At 40.8% G+C, this 13947-nt stretch overlaps 1 protein-coding gene across 2 annotated transcripts in view; it reads left to right on the top strand.

Moving 5' to 3' along the window:
• Positions 1-13947, top strand: part of PI4KA (phosphatidylinositol 4-kinase alpha) — a 182086-nt gene that overhangs the window by 152836 nt on the left and 15303 nt on the right. For both annotated transcript variants that reach the window (XM_069756734.1, XM_069756726.1), the window contains 13 exons: positions 1356-1507; positions 2074-2181; positions 2735-2862; positions 3166-3321; positions 3439-3518; positions 4397-4590; positions 5308-5398; positions 5476-5643; positions 5849-5902; positions 6276-6396; positions 6692-6821; positions 10094-10164; positions 10726-10798. In XM_069756734.1, the coding sequence (XP_069612835.1) occupies positions 1356-1507; positions 2074-2181; positions 2735-2862; positions 3166-3321; positions 3439-3518; positions 4397-4590; positions 5308-5398; positions 5476-5643; positions 5849-5902; positions 6276-6396; positions 6692-6821; positions 10094-10164; positions 10726-10798 (1526 nt within the window). The remainder of the gene's footprint in view (positions 1-1355; positions 1508-2073; positions 2182-2734; positions 2863-3165; positions 3322-3438; positions 3519-4396; positions 4591-5307; positions 5399-5475; positions 5644-5848; positions 5903-6275; positions 6397-6691; positions 6822-10093; positions 10165-10725; positions 10799-13947) is intronic.

Raw genomic sequence — 13947 nt, 5'->3', positions numbered from 1 at the left:
AGCAGAACTCACACATGGCGCTTCTTCACTTCTGAGCTTTGCACTGTGCCTCAAAAGTAGTTTTCGACCCCATATGGGGTATCCGTTTACTCAGGAGAGATTACACAACAAATTGTATGGTGCAATTGTTCCTGTTACCCTTGTGTAAATCAAAGAATTTTGGCTAAAAGAACATTTTTGTAGGAAAAATCTGATTTTTTTTTTTTTTTTTTTTCCTTTAAATTTTCACAGCTCAACGTCATAAACTTTTGTGAAGCACCTGTTGGTTTAAGGTGCTCATCACACATCTAGATACATTCCTTGAGGGGTCTAGTATCCAAAATGTTGTCACTTCTGGGGGTTTCTACTGTTAAAGCACATTAGGGGCTCTCCAAATGTGACATGGTGTCCACTAATGATTTCAGCAAATTTTACATTGAAAAAGGTGAGGTCTAAAGTAAATTTTATTGTGAAAAAAGGTTAAATGTTCATTTTTTCCTTCCACGATGCTTCTTTCCTGTGAAGCACCTGAAGAGTTAATCAACTGCTTGAATGTTGTTTTGAGTACTTTTAGGGGTGCAGTTTATGGAATGTTGTCAATTTTGGGTATTTTCTGTCATATACACCCCTCAAAGTGACTTCAAGTGTGAGATAGTAACTTTTAAAAAAACTCTTCTAACTTCCTAACAAAACAAAGTTTCAAAAATTGTGTTGACTCAATGGTACCTTCTTCAGACAATCAGCGGATCCACTCCTATACCTTGAAACCTTGACTTAATAAATTAATGCAGAGAAGTTAGAATAGAGGGTAAAGTTGGGGTAGGATGGGGGGGATGTTTATGCTGCTCCTTCAAAGATTTGCACAACTTTTCCCTTTATTATGCTCTTAAACTCTATTTATTTAAGAATATGTACAACTTTTCTTTTTGTTATGCCTTTAAACTCAATAAAAAGAAGTTGGAAAAAAAATTGTGTTGATTTAAAGTAGACATATGTGGTGTATGTTATTTATTAACAATTTTGTGTGGCATAACTCTGGTTTCAGGGAATAAAAATTAAAGGTTTGAAAATTGCAAAATTTTCAACATTTTTGCCAAATTTTCAATTTTTTCGCAAGTAATCAAAAGTTATATCACAACACATTTTACCACTATCCTGAAGTACAATATATCGCAAAGAAAACATTCTCAGAATCAGTAATATACGTTGAAGCATTCCGGAGTTATTATCTCATAAAGTGACACTGCTCAGAATTGTAAAACATGGTCTGGTCATGAAGGTGAAAACCGGTTTGGGAGGGTGAAGGGGTTAAACAATATAGGTTGGTTGAAATGCGTTTACCCTACCACTTTTGCTGATGCTTTGTTTTTTTCTAGTTTCTGATGCAGAGGTTTGAAATTGCCAAGTATTGTAGCTCTGATCAGGTGGAAATATTCTCCAGTCTCCTGCAGCGATCCCTTTCTTTAAATATTGGAGGGGCAAAAGGGAATCTAAATAGGCACGTAGCCGCTATTGGACCCCGTTTCAAGTAAGTGTTTTCTTTTAACATCTTAAGGAAAAAAATATATATGTAAATTCAGCTTTTAATGTATAAAGCTTAACTTCTCATAGGATTATTATTCTGGGTAATGTTTTGATATGCATTTATCTATTTCTTGCTCTCTTTCTTCACAAAGTAACTATCCTCTTTCTGCTGCCGTAATGTGCTCATAACCCCTCCGTTACCTGATTACAATGGCCTGCCCCACAATACACATCTCTTCCCAGCTGACAATGTTGAAGCTACATTTGAACATCATTTTTGGATTTGGACCATTTGTAAATTAGTCATTTCTCACTCATCCCCCATGTGCAGCTGGCATAATTGGAACAATGTCATTCATAGATCTCATCCTTCGGCTGGTGTCCTGCTTCCACGATTAAACACTGTTGGTAAAATTAATATTTGGAGGTCACACCGTTATATTATGGAATTGCACACTCTGCATCTTAAAAACCTATCTTAAATGACTAGGTGTTCAGTTGAAGTCCAGTTTATTTTCACCTAACTACTGAAAGATTGTGTAAATTATTTGCGTGTCATCTTCTCTCTAGGCTGCTGATCCTAGGGTTGTCCTTACTACATGCCGATGTGGTTCCCAATGCCACCATCCGTAATGTTCTTAGAGAAAAGATCTACTCAACAGCATTTGATTACTTCAGGTACAGTATTAAAAGGAACCTTTCACTCGATTCATGGGCAGCATGAATCGAAGCCTGTCTGCACAATTACAGCTATGATTTGGTTTTCTCTGAAACGCGTCGGCATTTCATAGAAAACCGTTTGAAAAGCCAGCCGGGGGCTTTAGGGAGAGACCTGACTAGTCTGGCGATTAATCCTCTTTCTTATCTCCGCTCTTCTGCATTTGATTGACAAGTATTTTCCTATGTAACCACATGGCAGAGAATTGTAAGTCCACTAGATAGGTGCTGGGGGGCTGCTCCGGACATTTTATTTGCAGCTCTTCATATAAACACCTGCCAGCCATTGTGGAGCCAGATTCTGATTCGTGCTGCCCATGGATTAGGCAGCATGAATCGAGTGATATGTTCCCTTTAAAATAATTTTTTAGTTTTTTGTGCATTCATTTATGACTTGATGAAATATCTGTTCTGATTAGACTGGCAATATTAATTGTGTATATTGAGCAATCCAACATGTGGTATATGCTTTGAGCTCATTCATGACCATCTTCTAATTTTTGTCTTTGTACAGTTCTCCTCCTAAATTCCCAACACAACCAGAGAAGCAGCTTCGGGAAGATATAACCATTATGATTAAGTTTTGGACAGCCATGTTCTCGGACAAAAAATACCTTACCGCCAATCAGCTGGTTCCTCCCGGTGAGGTTCTCCACTCCTGTGTGTGCAGTAGGAGTTCACTTGTTGATAAAACTTGTTGATAAAACTGAATCAAAGTTATGCATTAAAAGTATTAGATCAGCTTTTCTAAAAATGTACCTATTAATTTGTCTCAGATGTTGTCATGTGGTGCATTTGTGTGTTTGCCTACACTCATAAAAATTTGAGTTTTTTTTTCTTTTTTCTGCAACATTCTTGTCCAGGATTAGAAGAAGAGTCAATCTTTTGTGAGGTCTATTAACCATTCTTGGTATTGACCCCATCATTTTTTTATGGTTTCTATAGATAATCAGGATCCTTCGGTGAATAGCCTGTCTGTAATGGGAGATGTGACCCGTAGCAATCTGGATGTAGCGGTGGGCTCTCGGCAACAGACTACTCAGGGCTGGATAAATACATATCCCTTATCCAGTGGCATGTCTACAATCTCTAAAAAATCAGGTATCACATTTGATATTTGTTTGTTTAATTTTAGAAACAGTTACTCGAAATGGAAATTGTAATTTTTTTCTTCAACGAACACATGATATTCCATTTTATAGATTGTTCTGTTTTCAGGATTGGCAAAGAAAACAAACCGGGGAACCCAGTTACATAAGTACTACATGAAAAGGAGAACTCTGCTTTTATCTCTCCTGGTATGTGTATTAGTTAACATATGATCTTCAGAAGCAGATTCGGAATCTGTCAGTAGGATCAGCCGTCCTAATCCGTCTATATGGGCTTGTAGGTCATAGGACGCTGAATAAAATTCTACCTTGATATCTGTGATCCGATGGTTTTCTTATATGTAAATAAGAAGTTCAGGATACTGGGTCGGACATAAACCTGCATGAGGATCTGCCTCCAGAGATTATTTTTAAGAAAATGGGCCATTGCCAGTGTGATGTGTAATGGCCTCTCTCTGCTCTAACACTGCAGTGCTGTGTGCGATTTATACCTGACACCTATGCAGTTTCTTCTCGCTTCCAGCTCACAGGCAGATAGGGTTGTAATATTAATACAGTGTAGCAGAGCTGTGAGCACTGCAGCTGGAAACGTATTTATGAGACAAAGGTCTGTTAGTTACATGTCTCACACTGGTCACGTCCCCTTTCATGTAAAATATGCTCTGGGGCAGATTCTCATGCAGATCAGTGTCGACCCATAGCCTGCTGGAACAGCTCATTTACATAAAAGAAAAACCTGGATTTCTCTAGATTAAGACATGGGATGGCCGATATCAAGGTTACCTTTTATTCATCTTCCTATGACCTGCATGCCCATATAGATGGCTTAGGAGGGTTGATCCCACTGACGGATTCCCTTTAAGAAATCTTCTGTACTGATAACTGCTCCACATTGTATGTCTGTGTAGCCTGGAAAACATCCCCTGTAAATGGTTACATCTTAAAAGGAATGTGACCTGCAAAAATGGCCTATTGTTTAAATTAGGTTTTTGTGTTAAATGTATTTCTGAAACATTTTGGCTTTTCTTTATCATATCATGATCGCTTTTTTTTATGTTCTTTCCCAGGCCACTGAAATTGACCGGCTAACCACATGGTACAACCCTCTGTCTGCTCCCGAGTTGGAGCTGGATCAAACAGGAGAGAACAGTGTTGCCAACTGGAGATCTAAGTACATCAGTCTTAGCGAAAAGCAATGGAAAGACAATGTTAATCTGGCTTGGAGTATTTCCCCTCATCTAGCAGTTCAGTTACCTACAAGGTGAAGGTTTCTTTCTTACAGACAAGACACACTAGTAATGTTTACTTGCATCTAGTAATGGATTCCTTTAGCTTTAGGACACCACACTGATAGGAGGGCTTTGTGTCTTTTGTGTATGAGGATTGTCTTGTTTTGGGTTAACAGACGGTCCTCAGAGACGACACTTTTTCTGAGAACACGTCTTAGACTATGGCAGTGCTCCCCAACTCCGGTCCACAAGAGCCACCAGCAGGTCATGTTTTCAGGATTTCCTTGGTATTGCCCAGGTGATGGAATTCTTGCCTTTCCATGTAATGCAGTTATCACCTGTGCAATACTAAGGAAATCCTGAAAACATGATCTGTTGGTGGCTCTTGAGGACTGGAGTTGGGGAACACTGGACAAGGACTACATGGCGACTTTGGTCTCACCAGTTGTCATTCAGTAAAGGTTTGCTCAAGCTGCTGCTACATCGTAGTGCTATAGAAGTGGATGGGTTGCATATTTGTGTTTTTTTGCGACTTGCTCAATGCGGTACTGTAGGTGTTGCAATGCTAACCCATTCACTTCTGTAGCATAGGACCCAAGCAAAAGTTTATCAGTCAGTTGTCAGTCACTATATAGCCTTAGCCATTATGACAAGATAACTTATTGTTGGAAGAATTGAAACACCATTGAAAAGATGTATTTTATTCGTTTTACTACTTTTTTTTTTAACGGGCCATCTTTTATTTGCAGATTTAAAAACACTGAAGCTATTGCTGGAGAAGTCACCCGGTTAGTGAGACTGGACCCAGGCGCTGTCAGTGACATTCCAGAGGCGATCAAAGTGAGTGTGGTGTAGAGCAGACGTGCCATCTGGGCATTTTCCTTTGTACATCATTGATAAGTGATTTTGTCTTTCAGTATCTGGTAACATGGCACACGATAGATGCAGATGCTCCGGAGCTTAGCCATATTCTATGTTGGGCGCCAACTGACCCACCTACTGGACTGTCTTATTTCTCCAGCATGTACCCTCCACATCCACTAACTGCCCAATATGGGGTGAAAGTACTGCGATCATTCCCTCCGGTAATGACTCAACCATCCCACTTTACGCTCTTTTATGTTGACTGCGGTCTTCAAAGCTGAATCTTATGTTTTCATGTTTTTCCTACTTGCTATGCCCCCACTTTATCTTCACACACTCAGTGTTTTGCTTTATATCTCTTTAGCCTTTGACCTCTTAATTTGCTCACATTTTGTGACTTGTGTTTTTTTCTCTTTTCCTTTTCAGGATGCCATTCTTTTTTACATTCCACAAATCGTTCAAGCTCTGAGGTATGACAAGGTGAGTTTTTGTATATTACGTACGTTTGTAAAATGTTCTGAATAGATAGAAGTTTAGAGTTGACATAGTTCCATAAGGTACTTTTTACCTTTGCAAACTATCTATCTATTATCTATCTATTTATCTATCTAGTTTGCAAAAGTATAAAGTATCTTATGCAACTATTACAACTCAATACCATCATGACAACTAGTATGTACTAGTTTTGTGGATAAGTATTTACCGCTTTTTTTCCATACGCTCCACATGTGCTCAGTTAGCTGTGACTAATTTATTTCTTTCAATATGTATATCGTACTGATAGATGGAAATGAGAATCTTTGTTTTAGTATATTCTTGTGGATTTGGTAAAAATATAATATCATTTGTGCAGATGGGTTATGTTCGGGAATACATTCTGTGGGCAGCAGCTAAGTCCCAGCTTTTGGCTCATCAGTTTATCTGGAACATGAAGACAAACATTTATCTAGATGAAGAAGGACACCAGAAGGACCGTAAGTGATGACAAACTTAATAAGATATTTCCTTATAGGGGTTTTCCACTACAATGATATTGATAACCTGCTTTTAGGATCGATCATTAACATTAGTTGGGGTCTGACACCCGGCACCCCCACCGATGAGCTGTTATCAGCTCCAAAATTGTCTGGATGTGTAAGCAGTGTTTTGAGTGGAAAACCACTGTCCCACCACTGTTTAGGAGCACTCGCAGGCATTGTAGACTATCTCCTATTCAGATATCGGACCACCACCGATCTGATATTGATGGCCTGTAATTTTCTTCTACAGCTGACATTGGAGATCTGCTGGAACAGCTCATGGATGAAATCACAGGATCACTGTCCGGACCTGCCAAAGACTTCTACCAGCGAGAATTTGACTTTTTCAATAAAATAACCAACGTTTCTGCCATTATAAAGTAAGCCTTTCATATTTTTATTTTTACAACTTTTGGAAAACCCGCCGTTACTTGGTGGTTTCTACACAATGAACACTAGCTACTCATGCTGTCAGAACTAATATAAAATCTCAGCACCTTTTGGCAGTCAGTTTACTGAGGGCAGGACTTTTTTGTTGTTGTTGGGGGTGTGAGATGACTGTAGATGAGTAATAGGGTTGGGAAACATTTCTATATTGCTAAATTTCTATAGAAATGTTCTCCAGCCATTTACCCAAGTAACTACTGTGTTAGTCCTTTACAGCCCTTCATCATGAATCCCTATGTTGGCTCCATTGTCTGTCCATTCTGCTGGCTTTCTATATTTTTTTCTTTTATTTTGAATCCATACAGATTTCATCAAAGGTACAGTCATGGCCAAAAGTATTGACACCCCTGCAATTTTGTCAGATAATACTCATTTTCTTCCTGAAAATGATTGCAAACACAAATTGTTTGGTATTATTATCTTCATTTGATTTGTCTTAAACACAAAAAGAATTGTCCTAAAGCCAAATTGGATATAATTCCACACCAAACATAAAAAAGGGGGTGGACAAAATTATTGACACTGTTCGAAAAATCATGTGTTGCTTCTCTAATTTGTGTAATTAACAGCACCTGTAACTTACCTGTGGCACCTAACAGGTTTTGGCAATAACTGAATCACACTTGCAGCCAGTTGACATGGATTAAAGTTGACTCAACCTCTGTCCTGTGTCCTTGTGTGTACCACATTGAGCATGGAGAAAAGAAAGAAGACCAAAGAACTGTCTGAGGACTTGAGAAACCAAATTGTGAGGAAGCATGAGCAATCTCCAAAGACCTGAATGTTCCTGTGTCTACCGTGCGCAGTGTCATCAAGAAGTTTAAAGCCCATGGCACTGGGGCTAACCTCCCTAGATGTGGACGGAAAAGAAAAATTGACAAGAGATTTCAACGCAAGATTGTGCGGATGTTGGATAAAGAACCTCAACTAACATCTAAACAAGTTCAAGCTGCCCTGCAGTCCGAGGGTACAACAGTGTCAACCCGTACTATCCGTCGGCGTCTGAATGAAAAGGGACTGTATGGTAGGAGACCCAGTTCTTACCCCGAGACATAAAAAAGCCAGGCTGGAGTTTGCCAAAACTTACCTGAAAAGGCCTAAAACGTTTTGGAAGAATGTTCTCTGGTCAGATGAGACAAAAGTAGAGCTTTTTGGGCAAAGGCATCAACATAGAGTTTACAGGAGAAAAAAAGAGGCATTCAAAGAAAAGAGCACGGTCCCTACAGTCAAACATGGCGGAGGTTCCCTGATGTTTTGGGGTTGTTTTGCTGCCCCTGGCACTGGACTGCTTGACCGTGTGCATGGCATAATGAAGTCTGAAGACTACCAACAAATTTTGCAGCATAATGTAGGGCCCAGTGTGAGAAAGCTGGGTCTCCCTCAGAGGTCATGGGTCTCCCAGCAGGACAATGACCCAAAACACACTTCAAAAAGCACTAGAAAATGGTTTGAGAGAAAGGACTGGAGACTTTTAAGGTGGCCAGCAATGAGTCCAGACCTGAATCCCATAGAACACCTGTGGAGAGATCTAAAAATGGCAGTTTGGAGAAGGCACCCTTCAAATATCAGGGACCTGGAGCAGTTTGCCAAAGAAGAAAGGTCTAAAATTCCAGCAGAGCATTGTAAGAAACTCATTGATGGTTACCGGAAGCGGTTGGTCGCAGTTATTTTGGCTAAAGGTTGTGCAACCAAGTATTAGGCTGAGGGTGCCAATACTTTTGTCTGGCCCATTTTTGGAGTTTTGTGTGAAATTATCAATGTTTTGCTTTTTGCTTCATTCTCTTTTTTTTTTTTTCATTTAAGACAAATTAAATGAAGATAATAATATCAAAGAATTTGTGTTTGCAATCATTTTCAGGAAGAAACTGCGTATTATCTGACAGAATTGCAGGGGTGTCAATACTTTTGGCCATGACTGTAATTGGCAATTGCTATCTAACTTCATCATACTTTGTTAAACATTACAGCATGCATGAAACTGATATTAAAGTTCTTCCTTCTTAATATGTGAACATCACTATATGTCATGTGGTTTTATTTAAAGTGGAAACCCATCTGGAACTGATACGTTCTGTGCATCACTGATCCTTCTACACCTGGTCCCTTATGTGATAAAAATCTGGCATTGATGTGTCATTACTGTCATGACTTAATCAGTAGTATGCCGGGAAATGTGACTGGGGCAATGCAAATGTCTCCCATCAGTCTCATTAGGCAAATGAAGTGGATCCAGGCACAAAACTGTTTATAGCTGGGGAAAATGGCTTATTACACTATAACAAATAAGCTTTGATATATTTCAGTGACATTTTTGTATCCTGTGACTTTTTTCCCCTCTCTTGTGGAATTACTGACTAAGTAGGTCCAAATGCATACTGCAATAATTGGAATCATAATCCACTGAAACATGCTACATATAATGTCCACCTGGCCATATGCCTTTAAAGAAGACCAGAAAGAGATATTTAAGGACACTCCAAATAACATTAATCCTACAAAAAGCATGGAGTAAATGTTCGCAAAAAGTTATTAATATCAAAAAAGTTCATTCAAACGTGAAGGCATAATACTTATAACAGAAAATGTAAAAAAAAGTCAAAACACAGAAATGGCTCAGGTGTAAAGGACATCAATTCATCAATTATGTATCAGGGTAGGGAAAATCTGGGCAAATAAATCACCATAACACCATGATTGTATGGTTAGTTAAAGTGCTTAGTGCATACAGAGTACAACAGTGGTGCCCTGTCGTTTTGATTTGTGTACACACCCAAACCATGGGTGTTAACTTGACAGGAGTCAGTACCAGAATTAGTAAGCTATAATACTTAATCGCTGATGTAGAAATACACATAGCGCTTATGATACATCAAGAACTTGATCCAAAGTAAAGGTGATCAAAATAAGGCCCTTACTGATACTAGTGCCTGTGTGATGAGCTGTCCAGTGCAGCTCCAACGCGCGTTTCGCGTGGGCTTCCTCGGGGGGGCTCTGTGGAATGCGCATCAAGTCTTTGGCAAAGCATGGGCTCAAGTCATTATTCCTATGCCCTTAGTGTCTCTGATTAATTACTTTGCTAAGCACTGCTTATGTATGGCAATGTTTTGTATTGTTATAAACTTTTTCATTTGTTTTAACTGAACCCCCGTCCATCTTCATATGTGTATATCTGTGTTACAAAAATTGCCTTCTTTTTTATTGCCAGACCGTACCCTAAAGGTGAAGAACGTAAAAAAGCTTGTCTTAATGCTCTGTCTGATGTAAAGGTGCAGCCAGGTAAGATCTTTTGGTTTTTTAGATATTTATATTACGACATGTAAAAGTTTTATTATAATCCAGTAATTGACGTTTAGAAGCACTGGTAAATGGTAAAATATAATAATAATAATAATAATCTTTATTTTTATATAGCGCTAACATATTACGCAGCGCTTTACAGTTTGCACACATTATCATCGCTGTCCCCGATGGGGCTCACAATCTAAATTCCCTATCAGTATGTCTTTGGAAAATATGATGTGGCTTCCAGTTCCCTGTAAGTGCTGTGTTCACAAGAAGACCATATAGCTTGGTCTGTATACGGACCTCGGTTCCCAAACTGACTGCTAAACTCCTGACCCAAAGATACAACTTAATAGACACATATGAGGCTGTAATTACGGTTCAGAGACCCGCCACCAGACCATTCATTGTGGTCCGTATACAGACCATGAAATGTGCTTGTGTGAACCTGGCCTATCACTAGTAAAGGTGGGAATTGGAGTGTATTGCTGTGCTGTTGTATAGCTGTATTATTCTAGTATTTGATGTGCATATTCATTCTGGGTCCCTTTTCAGGTTGCTACTTGCCCAGTAACCCAGAAGCTATAGTTTTGGATATTGACTTCCAATCTGGAACACCCATGCAAAGGTGAAAATGATATGTTTTGAAAGTTTTTTTTTTTTTTTAAGAGAACAGGTTGTCACTAGTGTTGAGCGATACCGTCCGATACTTGAAAGTATCGGTATCGGATAGTATCGGCCGATACCCGAAAAATATCGGATATCGCCGATACCGATATCCGATACCAATACAAGTCAATGGGACATCAAGTATCGGAAGGTATTCTCATGGTTCCCAGGGTCTGAAGGAGAGGAAACTCTCCTTCAGGCCCTGGGATCCATAGGGATGTGTAAAATAAAGAATTAAAATAAAAAATATTGATATGCTCACCTCTCCGGCGGCCCCTGGACATCATGCTGCTAACCGGGAGGTTTCTTTGTTTAAAATGCGCGCCTTTAGGACCTGGGAATGACGTCCCGGGTTCTGATTGGTCGCGTGCCGCCCATGTGACCGGCACGCGACCAATCAGAAGCCGTGACGTCATTCGCAGGTCCTTAATTCCTAGAATTAGGAGTTTTTGTGAATGAGAATGACGTCGCGGCTTCTGATTGGTCGCGTGCCGGTCACATGGGCGGCACGCGACCAATCAGAACCCGGGACGTCATTCCCAGGTCCTAAAGGCGCGCATTTTAAACAAAGAAGCCTCCCGGTTAGCAGCATGATGTCCAGGGGCCGCCGGAGAGGTGAGCATATCAATATTTTTTATTTTAATTCTTTATTTAACACATCCCTATTGATCCGATACCCGATATCACAAAAGTATCGGATCTCAGTATCGGAATTCCGATACCGCAAGTATCGGCCGATACCCGATACTTGCGGTATCGGAATGCTCAACACTAGTTGTCACATTCCATAAAAACAAAAGATTAGATCTGTTGGTATCATGAGGGCACCCACTGATCATTAGAATAAAGGACTGTATGTCTTTTAAGGCTATGGCTACACGGTGACGTGTTAAGGTACCTTCACACTGAACGATATCGCTAGCGATCCGTGACGTTGCAACGTCACGGATAGCGATATCGTTCAGTTTGACAGGCAGCAGCAATCAGGATCCTGCTGTGATGTCGTTGGTCGCTGCAGAAAGTCCAGAACTTTATTTCGTCGCTGGACTCCCTGCAGACATTGCTGAATCGGCGTGTGTGACGCCGATTCAGCGATGTCTTCACTGGTAACCAGGGTAAGCATCGGGTTACTAAGCGCGGCCCTGCGCTTAGTAACCCGATGTTTACCCTGGTTACCAGCGTAAAAGTAAAACAAAACAAACACTACATACTTACCTTCCGGTGTCTGTCCTCCAGCGCTGTGCTTCTCTGCACTGTGAGCGCCGGCCAGCCGGAAAGCAGAGCACAGGGGTGACGTTACCGCTCTGCTTTCCGGCCGATGTGCTTACACAGTGCAGAGAAGCACAGCGCAGGAGGACAGACAGCGGAAGGTAAGTATGTAGTGTCAACCTGGTAACCAGGGTAAACATCGGGTTACTAAGTGCGGCCTTGCGCTTAGTAACCCGATGTTTACCCTAGTTACCAGGGAACCGGCATCGTTGGTCGCTGGAGAGCTGTCTGTGTGACAGCTCTCCAGCGACCAAACAGCGACGCTGCAGCGATCGGGATCGTTGTCTGGATCGCTGCAGCGTCGCTAAATGTGAAGGTACCTTTACACGACAGCAGTTCTCTGAAAAGGTGCGCATCAAAAACATTTGTGCAACTTGCTGTTTTGTTTGCAACTGTTGAGCTTTGATTTTGCTGTAAAGAGAACTGCCAAGTTGTAGATAACTTGCACCCAACGACAGAAAATCGAAAACATTTGATACTCTGTGTTGCAGGTCGCAACGCAACACTATAGGTGTTCCTTACATGCATTGTTGCAATGTGTCACTGTGATTGTTGCAGTGTGATAATATCGCGCAACACTTCACTGTGTAAAGGTACCTTCACACATAACGATTTCGTTAACGATATCGTTGCAACGTCACGCTTTTTGTGACGTAGCAACGATATCGTTAACGAAATCGTTATGTGTGACAACGACCAACGATCAGGCCCCTGCTGGGAGGTCGTTGGGGAATGATCAGGACCTTTTTTTGGTCGCTGATCACCCCGCTGTCATCGCTGGATCAGTGTGTGTGATGCCGATCCAGCGATGTGTTCACTTGTAACCAGGGTAAACATTGGGTTACTAAGTGCAGGGCCGTGCTTACTAACCCGATATTTACCCTGGTTACCCGGCGCTGACACACTGCAGGGAAGCTGTTTTTTTGTTTGTATTTTTACTTTTACAATGGTAACCAGGGTAAATATTGGGTTACTGAGCGTGGCCCTGCACTTAGTAACCCGATGTTTACCCTGGTTACCCGGGGACTTCGGCATCGTTGAAGACAGTTTCAACGATGCCGAAGTTGTTCCCCTGATCGTTGGTCGCTGGAGAGAGCTGTCTGTGTGACAGCTCCCCAGCGACCACACAACGACTTGCCAACGATCACGGCCAGGTCGTATCGCTGGTCGTGATCGTTGGTAAATCGTTTAGTGTAACGGTACCTTAACTCTAGGTTAAAACCAGTGTGTTCGAGAGAGATATTGTTGGCAAATAGATTATTAAGATAAGAACAGATCCTCCTAGTGAGGCTAAAAAGACTCAACGTTTTAACATGCTCTTCAGTCTAGCAATTGGTGGGGGTTTTGGTTAACATACTCCATCCAGTACTATTTTCTGTCAAGTCTTCATGAGATGTAAAATAACATATTTGTGAACATACACTTTATCCTTTTTAACTCTTCATTCTGGAGATTTCCAAAGTTGTCAGCTTTGCTGTATAGGCTGAGATGACACGAGCAGAGTCATTTCATTATCATTAGAGTATCTGTATGCATTTCCCCTGCTATACTCTGGTCTCCTGGGGGTAAAGCAATACTTCATCTGCACCTGCAGTCTTTATTAATGTATTGCTATTTCTTTGACAACCAACTTCTGTTAATTGTAGCTGCCCTAAGCCACGACATGCTGCACCATCTTTACAGAACATACCAGAAGGAAGGTTTTAAAAATGCATATGTTATGTGACTTCCAGAGAAAGCTTTTGGTCTGTACTTACACACAATGACTGATCCTACTAAGGGAGGGTATCAATAAGTCATAGTGGTTGGGAAAAGCAGGACTCACAAGCTTTCTCTGGC

This window comes from Ranitomeya imitator, chromosome 1 (assembly GCF_032444005.1).
Source record: "Ranitomeya imitator isolate aRanImi1 chromosome 1, aRanImi1.pri, whole genome shotgun sequence".
NCBI lineage: Eukaryota > Metazoa > Chordata > Amphibia > Anura > Dendrobatidae > Ranitomeya > Ranitomeya imitator.
The sequence above is the reverse complement of the archived record's forward strand: the minus strand, read 5'-3'. Positions and strand labels throughout refer to the sequence as shown.